We start from the raw sequence: 23,342 nt of genomic DNA on the forward strand, positions 1-23,342 counted from the left end.
CTTGTTTTTAAGCACGCGGACATGTTTTTATTGTTACATTTTGTCACGCACAAGTTTTAGTGAAACTTGGAAAGGCATACGAAAATAATCATTATTAAATACTTTTTAGTTGAAACAAAACGATTCTTATGACAAAATAAAAAACAACATGTATATCAAACAGGTGTGTGTGAATCATCAAATCATCCATTGACTCTTCTTTTAAGAAAAAACAAGTATTTTTCCTACTTGTTGTTTTCCCGGGTTTAAATCATTTTTGGAAATACTATGTTATTTTTAATCACATATAAAATGTTTTTTGTAGACAAAAGGTATTCTGACAGTACTTAATATTTTAGTGTTACTTCATCAACTGACCTTATGTACTTTTTCACTTGTAAAAAAGCCTCGTCATCAATTAGTGTTTAAATTGTCATATTAAAGTATTTTCTTAACTTGGATTTTTCAACAAACAGCACCTGATAGAGAACATAATAACTAAAGAGAAGCATTTTGAACTTTTTTCTATACAATGAATATTTTAAAAACTTACAGATAACTATATTTAAAAATATGGTGGAATAACCAATCGTTTGCATTTATCTTATATAAAATTAGAAACTTATTTATAACTATGGCGAAGAAAATTTAAAATAAGTAAAAGCTTAATTTTTTTTACCAAAGAGATGAAGAATCAGGAACACTGAACACAATACAAAGTCATTATAGTTTTCTTAAGCTGAATTTTAAAAACGGTTTATTTACATTTCAAGAAAGAACATAATTGTTTATGTGCAAAACGCAGTTAGATCAATGAATATATTTTTCCGTTTATGTATTTACGTCACTTATCCTTCAATATGTAAAAACCTCTAATCTTTTCTTTACAAGATGGACACTTTATTGCACGACTACAAGAGAAAGTACAAAACTGAGCCACAAGAAGTGAATAGCAGGCTTAAATAATCATTAGGGTTAACTGTAGAGAAAAAAACAATGTATTGACTTTGGCGAATTAGTCGTTGAAATATGACATTATTGAGGAATACAAATAAAGAAACTTGTTTGTAAATTCCACCCAGAAAATTAAGTAACACTTTTGACACTCCCAGAGAACATACAATAAATTAATACAATCTTTACACAGAACATTTTACAATAAGATCACAAAATGAGTGTTTACGCTTTCTTTATTATTTACATGAATACGAATGGTAAATTTCTTTACAAATGGCACGTAAGAGGTGAGGTAAATATATCCCTTAAACCAATGAGTGCCACTGAAGTGTCACTACAATTCCATGGATCACGGCCAGTTTTTGGTTGTGTCAGGTGAAGCATAGTCTTCAATATTAACTTTTGTTGAGTCAATGTTCGAAGAATAAGAAAAATACATTTCACTTTGTGTGATTTGTGGTCCGTTCAAAAATCAATATGAAACATTATCAGAAAAAAACGATTTCTTTATAGAGCGTATTTTATGTAAAAAAAAAATCAATCTAAGAAAAACGTTAAAAATCATTGAGCCTTTTTCTGTTTCACAAAATTTGATAAGTATAAATTCAAATGTGATATATATACTAGATTTGTTTTTGATATTGTTTTATGAGCGCATAGATACACATCGGACAATCTGCGCTATGTTCACGGCAGGAAATCGAACCCCGAATTTTAGTTATGCAAGTGCGTTAATCTACTGCTTACCCACTAAAGGACTTCGTTTTGAAAACGGTACCTGAAAAAGTTATTTATTCTTTTTACCGTGTCATGTTTTATGTAATTACTGTTCTGAAATAGTTGAAGCATTCTTTTTTTACAGGACTAGAAAAAGAACCCTCATATATATGAGCATAACTAATGATATTTGCCATGCAGAATTCATACTACCATAATGAAATACATAAAAAATTAATCATGGCAACAGGTAACATCAAATAGCCATAACCATTACTCTAAATACGCCATAAATATAACAACAATTGAGCACGAAAATATATAGGTAACATTTATATTTCAAACGTTACCTACACGTTTCAACCAATTAGAAAGGAAAAGAAGGAGGATTTCTTTTGAATTTGACCTTGACCTCTTCTGCTGTGAAAACAGCTTCTCACAAGTTCCTTTAATACAATCGGTAAAGAATAATTATTTCAATAACTGTTTCATCGTATGTTACACAATTCTTCGGTCACAAAACGTTTTACTATATATATATTTGTCACGAGCATGACACAAAACAACATCTCATAAGGACAAACCATATCTTTCTTTCTTGGTCAAGGAATACATAGTCTTGAAGTTTTAAGGATCAATTTACCCTTTTTGATGGTTTACAGCTTGACATTCCACTGTTCCATATAGCTGCTGGAATGCGCACAACCCTAGAAGTTCTCCACAGGATTAAATAAGGCGCAAACGCCTAAAAAGCTGAGATCAAAACACAATCACAAAATAACAAAAAGAACAAAGTTGATTCAGATAAAATCTTTGGTGTCAAAAATCTGAGGTTTGTTAGTTAGGCTTAGCCATTCTCTTCAGTCACTAGTGTGCGAAGTTAACCTCGGCGACCTGAGGAGCAGGGATGTGCGTATACCATTCTGGTCATTTGGCTGAAGAAACGATTGAGCTGCCGTAGGACTGACCGTTGCAAGTTGGCAGAGCAAAAGGATTCATGGCTGCAAAAGGTGAAGATACAATCCCGCCCATTCCTGAAATACAAAAAAAGTAAGTTTTTACCTTTCGCCACTCTAAGAAAATGAAAGATACTAATTAAAGTTCTAAAAATATACAATTTTATCTCGTCCAAAAAGAATTCACGAGTTAAATTTAACCTAAGTTTAAAAATAATTTGATTTATCATGGATTACACAGATTTCACGAAGGAAAGCATAATTATAAACACCCTTAATACATGCACAGGCTGTCATTATGCGGTGACAAGGTGTACTGTCTTTGAGATGCTGTAGGTACTATTGTAACTGTAATACTGTCTTTGAGGCTTTCAAGTCTCCAACTGTCAGATTTATTATGGTTTATTTATTGGTTTCGACAAATATGCGTTGGTCTTGTATAGGAAGCTGTGTATACCCGTTGTCTCGTCAAGTCAAACTAATGGATTAGATATTGGTGTTAGACTCAGTATAGGTTATAACAACTGTGGGAGCTTTCTCACAGATATATTTGTCAAAACTAATAATTTATATTTTTATCGTTATATTGAGGTAGAAACAGCTGAAACTACAAATAAAAAGTCTAAAGAAATGACGAAACAGATTTAATATTAATGAAAATTAACCCAAGATCATTAAATTATAGTATAAAGGAGATCAGATAAATAACCTTTGCGAGGAGGCTATTGTAGCATTTTCCCAAACCAGAAATCAGGCTTTGTATTGTGGCTGTCACAAATTTATTTGTAACAGCCGGTTGAAGTTTTGGCACAACATTCGTAACAAGTGTTGTACTTTATAATGGATTATTCATGGAATATCGCAGTATTAAAAGTAACAGGAAGAAATAATTTTGATTAAATCAATGTTGAATACTTATTTTTTGACCTTTTGAGCTTTTTTAATATAATGTGGTACTCATAAGAGGATTAAGAACGTTATCAGATGACAATAACGCTGGTAAATAAACTAAATACTGAGCTATATCCAATATTGATAAAGAAATGCAAACAATATTACATGTAATCACATAGTTTCCATAACAAAGGAAAAAGCTCATTGTTGGTTGTTTTAGTGGTGGCTTTAGAGTAGTGATCAATACCATTAATCTTAAAATATACTGTAATTTCATAATAATGGAAAAGTGAATTGTTCGTTGTTTATATGGTGGTTTTAGAGTAGTAACTAATACAATTAATCTTAAAGTACTTTCATAACAAGGGAAAAGTGAATTGTTCGTTGTTGGTTTAAGTGGTGGCTTTAGAGTAGTAACTAATACTATTAATCTTAAAGTACTTTCATAAAAAGGGAAAAGTGAATTGTTCGTTGTTTATATGGTGGTTTTAGAGTAGTAACTAATACAATTAATCTTAAAGTACTTTCATAACAAGGGAAAAAGAATTGTTCGTTGTTTATATGGTGGTTTTAGAGTAGTAACTAATACAATTAATCTTAAAGTACTTTCATAACAAGGGAAAAGGAATTGTTCGTTGTTTATATGGTTGGTTTTAGAGTAGTAACTAATACAATTAATCTTAAAGTACTTTCATAACAAGGGAAAAAGGAATTGTTCGTTGTTTATATGGTGGTTTTAGAGTAGTAACTAATACAATTAATCTTAAAGTACTTTCATAACAAGGGAAAAGTGAATTGTTCGTTGTTTATATTGTGGCTTTAGAGTAGTAACTAATACTATTAATCTTAAAGTACTTTCATAACAAGGGAAAAGTGAATTGTTCGTTGTTGGTTTAAGTGGTGGCTTTAGAGTAGTAACTAATACTATTAATCTTAAAGTACCTTCATAACAAGAGAAAGTGATTTCTTCGTTGTTTAAGATAACACAAACGGTAGCTTCGAGGTAAGATAAACAAACATGTGTAACATTTTAGCTGTTTAAGCAAGGGCTCACATTCTAATCACTAAGTTATGAACTACACCGCAGTAGCGCTGTGTCTTGCAAAGAACTGCATTCAGTGCCGTCTGTTTGTTTAATCAAACGGAGACGAACCACTGACAACTTAGTATATAAAGTAATCAATCCTACCTAATCTGTCACGCTTCAGTTCTCTTAAAATTTGTATTGTTGAACAGTAAATTAACGTTAACTACTTGAGGGACGACGGGTAAAATAAAAGGTTGATCAAACTTGGTGATTGAAACATTCGAAATCACAAAATTTAAGAGGTCCAAATATCAGACAGGAGAGGCGTAAATCATATATATATATATATATATATATATATATATCTAGCCAAATATAGCTACCCTAATTGTAGAATATTATGCAGTAATAGAATGCAGCTTTGCGTAGTTACACAATGCAACCTGGTTCAATTACACTGTCTAATATAATGTAGTTCAACAATGTAACTTGACGTAGTTGCACTATATAGTTTTATGTAGCTACGCAATGTAACTTTATTCGGTTACACATTGTAATATTATGTACTTAAACGATGTAAATAAGTTCAGCTCCACCGTGTGTAACCTTGTGTAGCTTAACAATGTGATTTGATGTACCTATTTTATTTAGTTACAACTCTCCGTAGATACACTATTTTATAGTTACACAGTCACCAGAAACTTCTATTATCGAGCTTCTATCGACAATTGTTGGCCATTTTGACATTTATTGAAAAATATTTTAACATCAATGATATCTTTACATTTTATTCATAAGTTAGAGAATGATAATGAAACAAGTAAGCATGCATTCTGAAGACTACTAGTTAACTTCTCAGATAGCATCTTCATAATGACGGTCTTATTACTTAGTTATTAGACACTTGCTGCGGTGTAATGTAATTTAACGTGTAGAAGATGTCAATGGACAAGATACTGAACATGTTAAATGAAGTATATAAAATTATGGAAAAACATCACGAAAACAAATGTAGCTATAATAAATTAAACTCGTTTATCTGTATGCAAACAATGACACAGATTACACATACACTACATATGGATTAACAATCTTTTCCTACAAATAGGTCAGTTGTGGCTTAATTAATTAGCTTGGCTTTTGATTTAAAAAGCCGAGATTATTGACCATCTTCAACAATGGAATGTATTGTTTTAGGTATGGTTTACTCTCGTAAATAGTTCGGATTATTGAAAACTGCAGTTTATTTAATAACAAATAGGACTAAATATCTCCAACAAACCAGGAAAACAATAACTTTCACCAAAGAAGTTTATTTCATTCTAATCTATTTTTCTGTAGTGTTTAGCAAACATTGTTAATGTTGAGGAATGGCATAAATATGATAAGCCCAATGAATTTAAGTTTAATTAACTGTTTAGTAGTGTACTTCAGCATGAAATGAACGGCGTTTAAGAAAATTAGAAGGTAAAGACTGAAACCAAGTGGGCGAAAGTCGCAAAAGATTACATGTAAAACTTTTCTATCAAGGGCTGCGTCTAAACATTTAGGAAAATCAACGGATCTAGTTACCGAGTTATATTTAAATTATATAAAAGATAATTAGAAAATAAAGTTTGTTTGTTGCTAAAATTATATCTATTTACCTATTTATGTTTGCACACACAGTGTAAGTGACGTGACTATAACGTTACGATTGGGATGACTGGCGCAGGGCACGAATCTATTTTTCTAGCTTTTCGACCAAATACGTATGCAAGTTTTATAAGATCTCACACATTTATAAATGAAAAATCTAATACGACTGGTTTGTATTATCTAATCGGTTGATAAAAGGGGGTGATGCACACACCTTTTCTGCAGGGAAAGGTAGCTGCAACCCCCCTCCCGGGGCAAGACCCAAACACAGTACTGCTGCAAGACGAGGAAGAGACCAGGGCAAAGGCACCCTCTTGTCGGACATCTGACAGCCTGTTGCCCATGGCCAGGCTTCCGGAGAACAGGGCTTGTGAAGAAGTTCCCGATCCTCCACCACCGGTAAAACACGGTACTGGGCCGACAATACAGGGACGATATGTCAGACCAAGTTTTGTTTAAATAACTTAGATGGTTTTAACAAAATATATCAAAACAAACAAGTGTCATGCTGTACAGACAATTAACCCACTGTCTGACTAAATAGAGCGGTTTTGTTTGTTATAACTTTATGTACAGATATATTACAAACGAGATTTACACACTACATCTAAATGTAATTATAGCAGCCTAACTTCAGTTTGTGGGTTACGTTCATATTTTAAAATATCCTTTATTAAATATGCAAAACAGAAATAAGATAGAAGACAAAAAGCGTGAAAAACAACCAGATACTTGTATATCATGGGTGCTCATACTCTTCATACATATGTAATGAGAAAACTAATGGTTTCAAACAGAAGTGGTGTAATATACAGTTATTTATTCTGGTCTGTAAAGTCAGACATTTTAAAGTATGTTCCTAAACCTCCAAGTGAGTTATTTTATTGGAATTTGTTTAAATCTCACACAGAAGATCCGCTTTCCAAAGAGGCTTTACCATTAATTAAACATACTAGTTAAGTCTCTTGTTGTTTTGAAATCCTGTTTTCCATTGTAAAATATATTTAGCCTTATAAATATTTAACTTCAATTTTTATTATATTATTATTACTGACTTTCGAATGTTTACTGTCAAACTTGTTTTCCCCTAAACTAAATCAGAGAGAGAAAAGCAGTCAATATATTTTTCAAGAAATACATCCATACGACTAGAGGTTTTGCAGACTGTCAAACTTGTTTTCCCTAAACTAAATCAGAGAGAGAAAAACAGTCAATATATTTTTCAAGAAATACATCCATACGACTAGAGGTTTTGCAGACATAGAAAGTTCTACATGGAAACTACAATATTCTCACATATAACTTCCCATTTAGCGTGTTACAATAAACAAAAATATGTATACAAAAACTCTGTGTTTAAGTCAACAATATGCACAAAACGAAATTGAATTTAATATATTTAAGCCAACAATATGTGAAAAATTAACCTTGCATTAATATGTTTAAGTCGATAATATATATAAAGAAATTTCCGTTATCGTAAGTCAGCATGATGTATAAATAATTTTTAATTAACATTTTAAGTTAACATTATGCATTAAGATAACATTGCACTTAACGTGTTAAAGTTAACAATAACTATTAAAAAGGTTTCGCATTTAAGTCAACGGTATGCATGAACAGAACTTTTAATGTGTTCAGTCAAAACTATGACTAATCATTAAGAATGTTAATTTCATACAATTTGGAGTAACTTAACTGAAGTTACTCTTTAAGTAAGAAAAATTATAGTTTTAGACTATCTTTACAATAAATTAAAAAAGTATACAGAAAATCATATCTATGAATTTGAATATTTTTACTTCGCATGGCCTAGTGGTTAGGATGCTCGACTCGCAATCTGCAGATCACGGGTTAGAATTTCCGTAACCGAAAATACTCGCCATTTCAGCTGTAGGGGCGTTATACAGTGACGGTCAATCCCATTATACGTTGGTAAAAGAGTAGCTTAAGAGTTGGCGGTGGGTGGTGTTGACTAGCTGCCGTCACTCTAGTATATCACTGCTAAATTAGGGACGGCTAGCGAGATAGCCCTCTTGTTTTAGAATGACAAATAGTGTGTTTTGTCCATATTCAACAAAAGTGTTACTAGCGTTGCGATATAGTGACAACTACTACTGTTTGTCTATGTTTAAATATAGTGGTGATAGCGTTGTTAAAGAATGACAACTAATACTGTTTTGTCCATGATTAACTAAGGTGGTGTTAGCGTTGCTTTAGAATGACAACAAATACTGTTTTGTTCATGTTTAACTATAGTGGTGCTAGCGTTGTTAAAGAATGACAACTAATACTGTTTTGTCATGTTTAACTATAGTGGTGCTAGCGTTGTTAAAGAATGACAACTAATACTGTTTTGTTCATGTTTAACTATAGTGGTGCTAGCGTTGTTAAAGAATGACAACTAATACTGTTTTGTTCATGTTTAACTATAGTAGTGCTGGCGTTGTTAAAGAATGACAAATAGTACTGGTTTGTCCATGATTAACTAAAGTGGTGCTAGCTAGTTGTCATTCTAAAGCAACCCCACTGTTTGTCCATGTTCAATAAGAGTGGTGTGAGCGTTGCTTTAGAATGGTAACTACTTCTGTTTTGTCCAGGTTTAATAAAGAGTGGTGTGAGCGTTGCTTTAGAATAACAACTACTACTGTTTGTCCATGTTTAACTAAAAAGGTTGCTACCGTTGCTTTAGAATGACAACTACTACTATTTTGTTAACGTTTAACTGAAGTTGTGCTGATATTATTTTCGGATTACAATTAGTACTTATTTGCCCATGTTTATTTGAAGTGGTAATAGCATTGCTTTAGAACGACAATTACTACTGTTATATACTTTTAACTAAAATGGTGTATTAAGCATTGTTGAGCAACTCTCAAAGCAAATCTAAATAAGGATATCTCTTCTTACCATTAAAAAGACCTGGAGAACCTGGTACCGCCATATTCCCAAGGTTTCCTGGCCCTCCATAACCTCCATTCATGGTCGCCGCCCCGTAAGTCGCTCCGTTTGTGCTATGGGGGGTCGATGTGTTCGATCCGTATCCTCTGGGGGATACACTATTGCTCTGGACTCGTCCATACTCTAGAGGAGAAATGTGGGGATGAAATATAAGCTATAATCTTTGGATGTAACATAAACACTACAAAAGCAGTAGCAATCTCAAAATCAGTTCAAAATTACCGTGATCTTCAAGTGATCTGTGTTACTCTTGTAACAAGTTTCGTGGTGAAACCTTAAAACATGAGTTGAAATCTCTGCTTGATCAACTGGTGAACTCCTTGATACTACTGCTGTTAGCTAAGCTTCCTTTAACTATTGTAATCAATTAACTTCCTTTAACTATTGTAATTAATGAACTTCCTTTAATTATTGTAATCAATTAACTTCCTTTAACTATTGTAATTAATGAACTTCCTTTAACTACTGTAATTAATTAACTTCCTTTAACTATTGTAATTAATGAACTTCCTTTAACTACTGCAATTAATTAACTTCCTTTAACTACTGTAATTAATGAACTTCCTTTAACTACTATAATTATTTAACTTACTCGTACAAAAATTATTTTTCGAAACACGTTCAAGAACTAATGAAATTTGACAAATAATATTTATATTCATAGAGAAAAATAAATAAATATCAGAGCTCGCAAGAATTAGTACTTATTTCAAACATTTTTCAAACATATTAAGAAATTAAGAACAATTGTATTAATCGCCAAAAAACTTTGCCTTTATTGAGGTGATGGCCATGTGAATCTATTATTTAGGATTAGTTTTTCATTGATGATAAAGATTCACTCAGTTATTTTTATCATCTTTATTAAAAGTTTTTCAAACTATTTCTGTGGTAAAAAAATCAGTGATAGGTTAATCGTAGTTGAAAGAAGCGTAGTGTGAACCGAAATTTTTACTATCCATCCCTTTTATTTATTAAAGCGTAGTATGAACCGAAATGATTACTATACATCCCTTTTATTTATTAAAGCGTAGTGTGAACCGAAATTATTACTATCCATCCCTTTTATTTATTAACTTTAAATGAAAAGTTGTTTGTAAACGTCTTTAAGTACACTCTGGAAAGTATTATGCCGTTTAAATAATATTCATGCAATAATGAAACTGTGTAAGAAAACTTTTACAGATGCTTTGAAGCTCCTATTTGTTTCAACTAAATACACTAAAATCGGTATAAACTAATAAGTTTTAATACTCTGTCATTTTCAAGTATACCACTCACTTTCAAATATTCATTTAAACAAAATAATTCTTTTGAGTTTCAAAATGATAAAAATAAACTCATGTATACATCCTGAAGAGATAAATAGATCGGTCTGCAAATATCTATAAATACACACATATATACAATGTAAAGTAAGCTAAGCTTTCGAGCTACTCAGTTCAAGTAGTGAATTGCAGGTTTTGAAATATTTTTAATACATTTATACAATATCACCAAAAATATCAAATTACAACTAATTTCATCCAGCTTCACTTTTGTTTTGTTTGCTATTAATGTTTCACGAAGCTTGTTTTTCAGAATGCTGGGCAACCAGAAGATAGGTTCTATAATTTTATTGATGAAATATCGTTATGAGTCGAGTAGCAGCAAGTTCATAAGTTAGCTTCAAGAAAACGACCGTTCTCGTTACTAGCTAATATCAATAATTTCATTTCATTGTAAATTATTTTTCTCTTACCTGTACCATTTTCTTGGACGTTTACAGCCAACTGACCAGTGTATGCATTGAAGCCTGACATCGCTGTGGTATTGTTTAGAGCTGGGGATCGTGGCGCTGGAAGTGCTAGCTGGTTGTTCCTCGGCATGCTATACAGGGCTTCTGCTAGGTCCGCTGCTCTCTTTAATATGATCTCCTGGCAAAACAAAGTGTGTTAAGTTTCAATAATGTTTGCCGATTATTAATATAACCACACAAAACTTACACTTTGATGGTCATGTTGCAATTTACAGAGCCAACTTTAACTAACATATTCTTAGCATTTTTTTTATGAAGTAATTTCCCCAAATAATAACAAAAGTGACACTCACACACATACTTAAATAACAAAATTATTTGCTTTGTTTAGATTTAAGAGTGACACTAAGATTATATAGTCTTCCCCCAGAAAACTTGACATTCACTGGCTGGCCACTTTATTAGAACCTAGGTATTCTTTCAGACTTGGGTCTTACTTGAGCTGGAGATGCAAATTAGGTTGATCACATGATGTGTCAGTTGATCCTTGCAGCACGATAAGTGACTAGGATAAGCTCATTTGCAGATATGGGAAAAGGAAAGGAAACGACAGAGCAGCCTTCAAAAGAGGCATGATAGAGGGTGAACGTCTAGCAGGTGTCGTAGGGACCAGTGCAGTTTTGTTGGTAGGCTACTCCAAAACATCGGTCATTCAAGTTTATCAACAATGGCAAAATGTGAATAAAACGTTTGCTGCGAGGGGGAATTGTGGCTGCAAACACTAGTGAGAGAAAGAGGGAAATGCAGTTAGACAGGATGGTAACGTTAAACAGTAACCAAACAATAGACCAACTGACAGAGATATTAAATGCAAGGTAATCCACACCCATCCCTAACCGTATCTTGCGAAGAAAGGTTCAACGAATAGACTACGGCAGTAGGAGACCATTGCGTAAACTACTGGTCTCGGTTACCAATAAAACAAAACCCTTTGAGTGGTGTAAGGAGTGCAGACATTGGACTACTGAAGATTGGCGAAAAGAGATTGGGCCCTAAGAGTAACGCAAAACTTTTTTTTATTGTAGTGATGAAAAAAAAAACAGATTTGGAGAAAGCAATCGGATCACTCGACCTCTCTCCCAACTGTCAAGGCCTCTGGTAGTGGAGTTATGGTATGGGACATATCTCTTTGGATTCATTGGTCGCTTTAAAAGGCAGAATGAATACCACAGCTTACCGCAATATAATGTCTGATCAAGTGCATCCAGGAGTGCTTCTTGTGTACACTGATAGTGGCGTCTTCCTCCAGTACAACACTGCTTCCATCCACCTTGCACAAATTTTACGTACATGATTTGAGAAACATGACGGAGACTTCAGGCATCTCCCATGGCCACCTCAATCCACAGATGTCAATCCAATTGAACATATGTGGGGTGAACTTGAAAAAACTGGAATTACGTTAACCACGAGACTACACCCATCTTAATATCAAGATGACACCCAAATATTTAGAAAAGTCAGCTTTTTATGGTTGATAGGTGAAGCAAGAATTCGTTATTTTCTGCAGTTTCGGCTTAATATCCTTACCTTGGGAAGTTTTTCTGGATCACCGGGGTGTCTAGGGATGAGTTTCGCCAAACGTTGGAAACCATAATCAATTGTAGGTTCATTCAGAGCTGGAGAAAAATAAAAGTTAATTACAATAAAAAATATAGAAGACCAGTAGTGTTGCCCGGCTTGCTCTCTCTCTGTTTCCCCGTTCCATATTTCGATAAGTAAAAAATATTTTGTGAATTTATGAAAGAAACAAGAACAACCTTAGGTTCGATTTTTGAAAATAAACTACGAATCTGTTATAAATCAGGGCTTTTTTGTAAACGATGTTTTTTTGTTGTTGTTGTTGTTTTTCCTTCACTGGTAAGGATAAATAGGCCCTTATGGAGAATATTTAGATTATGTTATACATGTATGAGTACCCGTTCTGATGAACAGGACAAGCCTAGCTCTGTTCCCCCCCATCCCCCGTCATCCCTCTTCAAATATTAAAATTTTAAACATAAATATGTATGTAATATTATGTTTAATTCGCTTTAATGTAAATTTAATATATTTTTATGATTGTGATACCGTATTCACATTATGACATTGATGTATGAAATAAACTACAAACAAAATGCAATATTTTACTTTATAATGTATTGAAAGAAAAAAAATCCACTTACAGGTATTGAACCACCCGGAGAAAAAAAAGTAGAATAAAATACATTCGCTGACTTTTCACGTAGTGTATTTTATGGTAGACAGCATAATTTGATTATATAGACTAGGCCTACTGTTTGCTTTTTCACACACAACATTCTAATTATGCATACATTTCTTTTGTATGTGAGGTTAAATATAGGATGTATTAGTAGATGTATAATTAGTAATGTATAACTAAATAAGACTGTCTATTCTAATCGTAATAAAAAAAATACAATTTCTAGGTTCAACCCATCTTCCACATCATGCAAGCGTTCTACCAGTTATGCTGACTTGACTTTAATCTTAATGTACATAGTATTATAATTTAAGCCTTACTCTTTTCACGTAGTCTATATTATGGTAGATGGCATAATTTGATTATATAGGCTAGGCCTACTGTTTGCTTTTTCACATACGAAATTCTAATTCTGTATACATTTCTTTTGTATGTGAGGTTAAATATATAATGTATTAGTAGATATATATATTCAATAATTTATAACTATATAGGCCTATAATGCTATATTCTAAATTAAACGTTAACTCAAACATACCAGAAAATGTCAAGTTTGTGTAGAATATATTCGTGTAATGTATATGTTAACGACAAAATTACCGGTTCAGCTAGCAGACTATAAACTCGTATATCAACGAAAAATTGTTGTTTTGCGCAACTTTACGTAAGGGAAGTGTGACCTGTGCAGTGAACGCGGCGGACAAACAGTCAAGCAAACAAACAAACAGAGAAATTTTGAGTTTTATATATAGATTTAAGAAATAATAAAATATTAGTAAGGACAATAAAGGCTAACACGTGAATAAGATTAATATAGAAAATATGAAATAAAATGAAAATGAAAAACATTCTTACAAATTTCAGAATAACTAGATGTTAAGGTATAAATCTGAGCGTTTTAAAGGAAAGTAAAGAGAAATAAATAATAAACAGAGAATAATAAATAAAGAGGAGTTAGCTTTGTATAGACTGCCACAAAGCATCATAAAATACAGAAATATAGAGTAAAAAGTTAAATTTAAATAATAAGAAAGAGGATAAATTTGGGAGTAGCAAAGGAATGTGGAATAATAAACTAACGTAGAAAAGGTAGGTATAAAGATGAAAGTGAGGGTGAATAAAGTGGAAAACGAGGATGAATATTAAGTATGAGAGATTTCCGAAATAAACTACGAAAGGAAAGATAAAGGTGAAAAAAAAGGAGAAAGGGGAATAGTGTGAAATGTTGATGGAAAACCGAATGAACCGAAACTTTAAACCTAGATGAAATAATAAAGATAAAAGAAAGGTGAGAAAGGAAACAAGAAGTCTCTGCTGTAGCACGTTGAGCAGAAAACATTAATCCTTCTATATTCCAAAGCAGAAAATAAGATACTTACAAACGTAGACAAATCTTCCAGGTGCTCCTTTACAAAACTGCTTAGATTTGTACGACAAAGTGACTTCCACAACACCAGGAATATGACGTGGGGGTGTCTGGACTCGGATAGCATGTGATGTAATCAACTATTGGAAAAGCAGATTAATATTTTAAGAGAGCAGTACATTACATAGTTGAGATTCACTACCCCATGCATTAAAATGTTTTATTTCTATCTGTCTATCATACACTTTTATGTGAGTATTTAGGATTCCTTTGGTAGTTTCATGTGGAGGCAAAAAAATATTTCATTAATAATTCTTGAGACTTCGTAAAATATATCTACGATAAAGTTTCAAAGAAAAAAAGAACTATTTAAACTGCAGAACACAAAATGTGTATATTTATGTGTTGTAGACGGGATGAAATTTTTTCGCGTTAACTTTTGGAAATTAAAATGAAAATTTCGCTGTATAAAATAAATTTAATGACAGAAACAATATACTTGAAACTAAAACGTCATTGTACATCATTTTTGGAGTCAAATAACACATTAGATGAATAATTACGGTGGAATTTGTAAACGGTTTTTATAAAGTAGCTTTTATTAAAATGTGTACTCAGCAGTGAATCTTTCCTTTAAGTTAATATTGTAGAAAATGAGCAGTATCTGTATCACATTCAAAGGTTGTTGATGCCTCCTGTGAAAATAAAGTTAACATGATTTTCAAAACTAATAAGAGGATTGAAAAGTATAGTTACTGAAAATCATAGAGAAACTAGCTATAGAGCAGGAAACATCTTATGTTCAAACGTATCGTTTAGCATAAATAATTATGTATTCATGAATAAAGTTGATCTTATTTATGGTTTAGCAAGAATAATGACTTTGATCTCATTCATTTAAAACATTTAGTGTAAATGCAAAACTATGTTAGTTCTTAAAATGTCTTCAACATTATTTATGTAAATCCTTTGTATCTAACAAACCTATTTGGTAAAAATTGTTTTTATTTTTCTTTTACTGTTTAAGCTATAATGATGGCAACATTTTTATTTTTTGATCTGTAAGTAAAGCTAACTTTCGTAAAATTCTCTCTCTGGAGAATCATGCAAGGTTTTCAAATTCGCTTATTTCAGTTGAAATATTAGTACTGTTGTGAATCAATTACTAAAACGTGTTGTTGAACATTACTGAATATTTACAGATAAAACGCCGGTAGAAATGATGAATATAACAATTAAATTTACCTTAAACGTTTCTTTCAAAACACATTCAATTCTAATGAACAGTTGTTTATGTAACACCTTCTATCATACGGAGTAAACTCTACAATAATAATAATGATAACAATAAACATCTTGGCTGGCATACTCATCTTTATCTAAATTCTACAATAATAATAATGATAACAACAAACATTTTGGCTGGCATACTCATCTTTATCTAAATTCTACAATAATAATAATGATAACAATAAACATCTTGGCTGGCACTCTGATATGTATCTAAACTCTACAATAATAATAATAACGATAACAATAAACATCTTGGCTGGCATACTCATCTTTATCTAAATTCTACATGTCAAGTTTAACCAGGAAACAAATCAATTTCTCACCTGAATAATAATTGATTTGTAAATGTTCAAAATACTATAATGTAATTTTGTTTGTTTTATGGAGTTTTATATGAGTCTGAATCAGAGTTCAAAATGAAAGATTGGTTTATTTTATTTAGTATAAACTTCTATTGTGCTTTGATATACATTTTAGTGATATTCAAAACTGAAATATTCATTTGTTTGATATTTTAGTTTTCAATGCCAACTAATCTTAAACAAACACGGTCACCTTTCAATAAACAATAGCACATCATACTTATTAGTTTAAACTTACTTCACTCCACACTAACATAGTACCGAACAGAACCTGAAGACCGTCGAAAAAATTATCTCCAATGATTATAACTGTGCTGCCCCCTGTCGTCCAACCTTCACTGGGACAGATGGCTTTAATACATGGTGTTGCTGTAAACAGAACTGAAAAATGTTTAAGTATTTTTTATTATACTCAAGGAATAACTATCATTCACAATATTTTCTAAAATAAAAAGTATTTTAGATCAACAATTTAAAATATACTAAATATTTGACTTTTATGCCTAATAATGTAAACCAACCAAAATAATATTCTATGCAAAACGTTTGCTAACTCTTGTTAGCAGTACTTGTTGTGATTATTTCTACAATATTACACGCTTGCACAATCTTTAAGATGAACCTAGAAGGTATTATGCATCTTTTAGTTTTCCATAATAAACGTTTGAATAGGCGATGGTTCTCTTATACTAGGTTTGCTGTTGTTTTTTTTTTGTATGCATTATAAAATAATTATAAAGAAGTTTGAAATCAGTAAAAAATCTTATATGAATGCTACTAAATCATATATGTTTTTATTCACTCAGACGTTAGCCCTTTTTTTTAATAACAACATAAAAATAAAAATCCCGTTTCGGAGGATTTTTTGCTTGTTGTCAAGCGCAAAGCGACACAATGAACTATCTGTGCTCTGGCCACAGTCGATGTCGAAACCCAATTTCCAGGGTTATAAGACTTCAGACTTACCGCTCAATCACTGAAGAAAAATATGATTATCACATTGTAACAACGAAACGCTAGTTTTCATTATCGTGCATAAAATGTACAAAACATAACATTCTGAAATGTGTTTAAAAATTACGATACTTATAATTAGTTAGATATAAACAATTGCTACCGTGAAAACTTTATCAAAGAACTACAAACGTTTTTCTGCTTTTTTCCACCCCTCTGCATTTTTAAACAGAGCAAAAGAAAACGCATTGCAACGAGCTCCGAAATAAAACTGTATATTGCACGTTATAAAAACGCCCTTTTCTCTCATTACTGTGATACACACGGGATGTTTCGTGACATGACCAAACCAACAAATTCAATAGAATCTCAACCAGGAAATGGCGGAAGTCTTGTGACACGCGCGTCCTGATAAAGACCACAAAAACAGGAGCCTTTTAAATTGTGACATTATTGAGGTATAAATTGAAGTGACTGGAACCCTATAGCACAGGAACAGCGGCCACTAGCGGCCAATGGGAGTGGATAACGGTCAATAAGTGTGTTTGGATGTGGTACAGCGGGGTCTGAGCTAAAGTATCTTCCAATCAATGTACGAAATCCCAAAGGAATTGCCCCAGGCCAAAATACCGACGGCAAGTAGTACTGAAGGTTTTATAAAGCTTAGAACTAACTCGTCACTCAAGTCTGTAGAGTATGCACGAGTTTCCTGCAGAATTCATTGTCACAGAAAGATATGAGAAGTCACTGAGGTCGTGTTTGGCCAGTGACAACTGGCCACATGCACTAATTTCCTATAGAATTTATTGTTACAGAAAGATCTGGAAAATGTTCGAGGTCATGTTTGGCCATTGATAACTCGTCGCATGCATGAGTTTACTGCATAATTTACTGCCAAAGAAAGATCCGATAAGTCACTGAGCTTTTACTCAGTCAGTGACAACTCGTTCTTCAACCCCTCAGAGCAAACACAGTTTCCTGCAGAATTCTTTGTCATAAAGATTTAAGTAGTCACCGATTTCGTGCTCAGTCACTGAAAACTTATCACTAAAGTGCAATGAATGTGCACGAGTTTTCAACAGATTTAAATGTTACAGAAAGATCTGAGAAATCATCGAGGTTGTGCTTAGCTAGTATCAAACAGGACACTGAAGTCTACAGATCATGATCGAGTTTTCTGTAGAGTTCATTGGCACAAACAGATCTGATAACTCCACGAGGTCATGTTCACTCAGCGAAAACTTATCAATCGAGTTTTCTATATTATAATTGTATCTGTCTAGCTTTTTTATCATAAGCTTTTAAGAAAATTCAAAGTTGTTGATCGCTTACATGATACCCGTATTTCATTCGTTCATTATGTAGCTTGGTTCTACAGGGAAATTCACCACGTCGTTAAAGTTTATGTCGTTACGTCCGGTCGTGCTCTATGTGACAACCGTGCATCTTGACAAGAGCCCTACAACGTACGTTTCCCTGCAAAAGTTCCATCGTAAGGATGCCATGTCAAAAACACGTCCCTCCTCCCATCTATTGTACCAGGACAATAGTTATCTAGACCTATTCCAACTGTCTGATCATACAGAAATCCATAGGCACTCCATCTGGCGACTTGACCAGTATATCATCTTGTGGAATAGCATGAATACTCGTTCAATTTTCCATCTGCTTGAGATATGCGACGACTGATATTGTATACTCGTGACTTATGCCACTATTCCAAACAAATATGCTTCTTTATTATGTTGCATACTGTTGCCTGAGGTACGTAGACAATCTTTGCTACTGATCTTTATGTTTGTGGACTCTCATCTATTACAAGACGCTGCATCTTGCTTACCATGGCTGGGTCTAGGTGCCCCAAGTTATCAATATTCTTTTGTTTTCAAATGTCATTAAGTATAACGTATAACGTATAACATATAGTTATGAGTTGAGTGTATGAATAGTTTGCGTCGGAAAAGGCTGTTATTACTCTTCCCAAAAGTGACCAGTATTTGTTAACATCATTGTATCTACACAACGCCAAGTAATGTCAACATGCAGTTCTGATAAATGTCATTCCACGTCCCCCAGTGACACAGCGATATGTCTCCGGACTACCAACGCTAGAAGTTTCGATGCCCGTGGAGGGCAGAGCACAGATAGCCCATTGTGTATCTTTGTGCTTAACTTCAAACAAACAACCCATTCCACAGCGACTTCATATCGGCTGGTTTGCATATTCTAAATAGTTTTAATATAAAGTACTCAACCCTCAATATAATATGGTAAAAAAAAACGACAACTAATTAACTAGATTAAACAAGTAAAAATTGTATAGATTATATTTCACTTAGGAAGTAATGTAAACAAGGGAATTAAGTTCATTGACGGATGTAGTAAACCTTTAAGCACCGAAGAGTGACATTTCAATGCTTAAACGAAGGTTTAGTTTCAGAAGATCCGCGTTATCAGTAATACAGGTTAAGTTAGTATATGGAAGTTAGTTACTGTTTGTTAACAATTGATAGGGTATATGGTGGTGACTACGTGTCTGTTAAAGCTCCTAACTAAACCTTTCGGAAAAGAAAATATTTGCTTACCTTCTGTTGGGTCCAGTCTTTTGGCTCTTCTGCCGTGTTTCGAGTTGTTGTGTACAAACATGTTGTCAGAAACTGCCAACAGAGGGCCATCTACTGTGACTTGTGTTGAAATAACAACCTGTTTTAGAAATCAACGGAAAACATGTTAAACGTTTTCAAAAACACACTCTGCACATGTTTTAGTGTATACAAAAACTAAACATTTTCATTGATACTCAAACACACAATTTTTAGAAGCATCAACCTAAAAATGTGGGTTGGAATTCCTGCCCTCGAACATGCTCGCCCTTTCAGCCTTGGGGGTGTTATAATGTGACAGTCAATCCCACTATTCGTTGGTAAAAGAGTAGCCCAAGAGTTGACGATGGGTGGTGTTGACTAGCTGCCTACTCTCTAGTTTAACGCAGCTAAATTATGGACGGCTAGCGCAGATTGCTCTCGTGTAGCTTTGCACGAAATTCAAAACAACCCTATATATGTTCTTGCTCTGCTTATATGGTTATAACGTTTCTTTATTATGTTCATCTTTCAACGCTTCAGTTCATAAATAATTTTTATAAACACTGTTTCAATACAATAATGCACTTTTTTACACTTTATGGATCCGTTATAAGCATGTTCGTGTTAAAACCATGATTAATTAAATAATTCATATATGATAATGTTATTGTACTGACTTTACATTATTTTACTTGAGCGTAATACAGGAAATAAGAACAAACCAGCTTTAATGTAAATGTGTTTAATTGAAATTATACAGGCACACACACAAAGAAGTATTACATTGGTAATGTTGTTAAAATAGAAATTTTGTAACACATTCTAAGGGAAATAGTAGTAATCCACTTACTCGTAATTGCTACAATGCTGTAGGATGATCCCGGTAGGCGAAACGTTACGAGTTACTCGATAACAATAGGTAGTAAAATTAGCTATTATATAGTATTGTCACTTGCTTGAATGATCAAAACTCTTGATTATGGGCATTTATGCATTGCATTACAATTAAATCATAAAGATCATTTTTAACCCTAGCATTTTGAAAATGTAACTCTTCCATAATTAAGAAGCTATGTCTATTTTTCATAAGTGCTAGTTTTGTTTTTCCTCCATCTTTTATATGTTTTATTTCATTATTTTCATTGAGTTAGTTCATTAATTTTCTTCTATAATTAAGTTTGTCAAGTACATCACTCATAGCTTAATCCCTCTGGTGTTGTTTTTTTCTACAAGTTTTCGTACAGCTAAACTTGTTATAGTCATTCCACTGTCTATGTCACACTTTAAAAACTGGCCAAGTTACATTCACCTTAGCAACAACTTCGTTTAAATTATGCTTCACAATATACCAATTAGCCAGGTTTTCTTTCACCTTAGCCAAAGCATCGATTAAATCAAGAGTCAAACTTTAACAACTAACTAGTTACATTCACCTTAACCACAGCTTCGTTTAAATCATATGACACATTTGACGATTAGCAGGCTTATGCTCTTGTTAGCCGCAGCTTCGTTTTAATCTTGTGTCACCCTTTAGTTATCAATCAGTTATGAATAACCAATTTGATGCATGATTATAAGAGGATATTTTATTATCTATCCCTATGACTATCTTATATTTATACATGGTGCAGAGCGTCTGAAATAAACAACGACTATCCATTTATAGCTAAATCAAACAAAATAGCTTAAGTCTTACATATATATAACTCTTGTGTTTAGTTTTCAACAAGCCAGTTTAGTGAAAATCTAAGACATATCATAGTACATTACAGTGCAAATATCTGTCAGTTTAGCTTGAAATATGCCCCTGTTAAATTTCAATTAACATTATATTCGTTCTAAAAGCAAAGTTAAAACTTTAATGTAATCAATTTTATCCTTGTTAATTAGGTTGAGGCGTCGTTATTTCTATTTACGATTAACTTAATTTCACAACATGAATGCCAGAAAATCTTGAACTATTTTCTTAACTTCTGCGACAGCGTTCTGTGACGTCAAGATGAAAATCAATTTAAAATATTTTATCAGCTTTTATGAGTAATTTTTAATCGTTCACATAGTGTTTAACCATTTAATGATCTATACATACATGTAGCGAAGAAGCTGAGAAATAATACACCACTGTCATAGTTCTGAGGGGTTCAGCAAAAAAAAATAATGTCTAAAACCTCCTTAAGAGGACTGCGCGAATTTTGAATTGTCGCAAAGGAAACAACCATAACAGACTAATCTATATAAATCAAGTTTACAAATATACTGTTTCTGCGAGTTAAAAGCTTTTCTTCTTTCTAGTTTTCTTGGGGGGGGGGGGGGTTCACAAGTAAAATTACGGATTCCATAAGCAGCAAAATTAAAAAAATATTTCAATTTTATGAAATACAATGCAGATTTATTAACAGAATAATGTTCTACATAAACTTTTTTGTTCTTATTTCTGGTGACCTAAATGCCTGTACACGTTGTTGAAGGGCGTGACGGCTGTTCAGAACATTAAGCTGGTCGATGTTTCGTATCTTTAAGTTCGTTAGATAAACTGTTTGTAAACTAGTTGGCAGATCAAGGGCGTGCTGGTGGATGCTAGACTGGCGTCTATAGTTGGCGTGCAGTATATCGCAAGAAGTCGTTTCATTGGCTAACTCTGAGATACAGTTTCTAAACCAACAAGTTTATGAGGTCACTATGTGCATTAAGAAATAAAAGTCATCATCTAAGCAAATTGCGGCACAAAGTTATATAAATATACAGCTCATTTGTTTCTCTAGTAATATACTGAGTGAGCTAGCATCCCAAGCTGGTAAACACATTTGAACTGCGCATATTTGTACAGTTAGCTAGACGTGAAAGGAATTAACCTCGGAGGCAAACAAGAGAACACAAAAATGGATAGATAAGATAATATATTACGTGGATACACTAAAACTTGTGTATCCACACTGTTGCGTTTGGCAAGTTTTTGTATGTTTGACTGCCAAATTAAACATGCTCTTCCGTAATACAGAAAAATTGAAGCGCCCTCTTCTCCAGACACAAATATTCACTCATCTACAAAATATTGTTCAACAGGAACGAGTTTTTACTTTTCACTAATCAATCAGTTACGATCGCTACCATATACTACTGAGGTATTTATTTTTAAATTGCGTCTTATTTAGTAAATGGAATGTCAATACTTATCAAGGTTGTTAATTTTGCTGTTGTGAATTGGACGTTAAGACCTGTTATAAGCCCAAAAGCTCACGAAGCAATGGAACCTATGAGCTTGCTATTTATAAGTAAAAAAGAAAACAATTCACAGTAATAGACCTAAGGTACTAAAAAATACATGTGAAACTCAAAATATCATTCGACTCATCAGTAGCCCTGGACAAGAACACGAAATCTGCAGTCGAATGTGGGTTTTAGCACAAATATTATGCCTATTACATGTATGATGTTTGGAAATGTCTTTCTCACACAGTAATTCTATATTTATATAAGAATTTGAAGAATATGCTGCAGTGATGCTTCTAATTTATTCTTGTAAATTATTCAGCCAAACAAGTCGTTTAAAGTGCCAAAAAATATATGTGAAGCCCAACCTATCATTAGGTTTACCAATTTCCACTGAGTTATACCGGTTTCGAGGCATTCCACCCCTCATCAGTAACCCTGG

General features: G+C 32.9%; 1 protein-coding gene across 2 annotated transcripts in view; it reads right to left on the bottom strand.

Annotated features, from left to right (window-relative positions):
* Nucleotides 1-719: 719 nt before the first annotated feature.
* The window catches only part of LOC106459730 (transcription factor COE3-like), a 121,559-nt gene continuing 98,936 nt past the window's right edge, over nucleotides 720-23,342 (bottom strand). Inside the window, exons 8-15 of one of the 2 annotated variants that reach the window (XM_022386268.1) lie at nucleotides 19,691-19,808; nucleotides 16,390-16,532; nucleotides 14,510-14,636; nucleotides 12,458-12,546; nucleotides 10,871-11,045; nucleotides 9,079-9,252; nucleotides 6,383-6,580; nucleotides 720-2,687 (exon numbers count right to left, since the gene is read on the bottom strand). In XM_022386268.1, coding sequence (XP_022241976.1) covers nucleotides 2,581-2,687; nucleotides 6,383-6,580; nucleotides 9,079-9,252; nucleotides 10,871-11,045; nucleotides 12,458-12,546; nucleotides 14,510-14,636; nucleotides 16,390-16,532; nucleotides 19,691-19,808 — 1,131 coding nt within the window. In that variant the 3' untranslated portion in view covers nucleotides 720-2,580. The remainder of the gene's footprint in view (nucleotides 2,688-6,382; nucleotides 6,581-9,078; nucleotides 9,253-10,870; nucleotides 11,046-12,457; nucleotides 12,547-14,509; nucleotides 14,637-16,389; nucleotides 16,533-19,690; nucleotides 19,809-23,342) is intronic. The other variant, XM_022386269.1, reaches the window with a different exon arrangement.

Source organism: Limulus polyphemus, unplaced genomic scaffold (genome assembly GCF_000517525.1).
Source record: "Limulus polyphemus unplaced genomic scaffold, Limulus_polyphemus-2.1.2 Scaffold654, whole genome shotgun sequence".
Taxonomy (NCBI): Eukaryota; Metazoa; Arthropoda; class Merostomata; order Xiphosura; family Limulidae; genus Limulus; species Limulus polyphemus.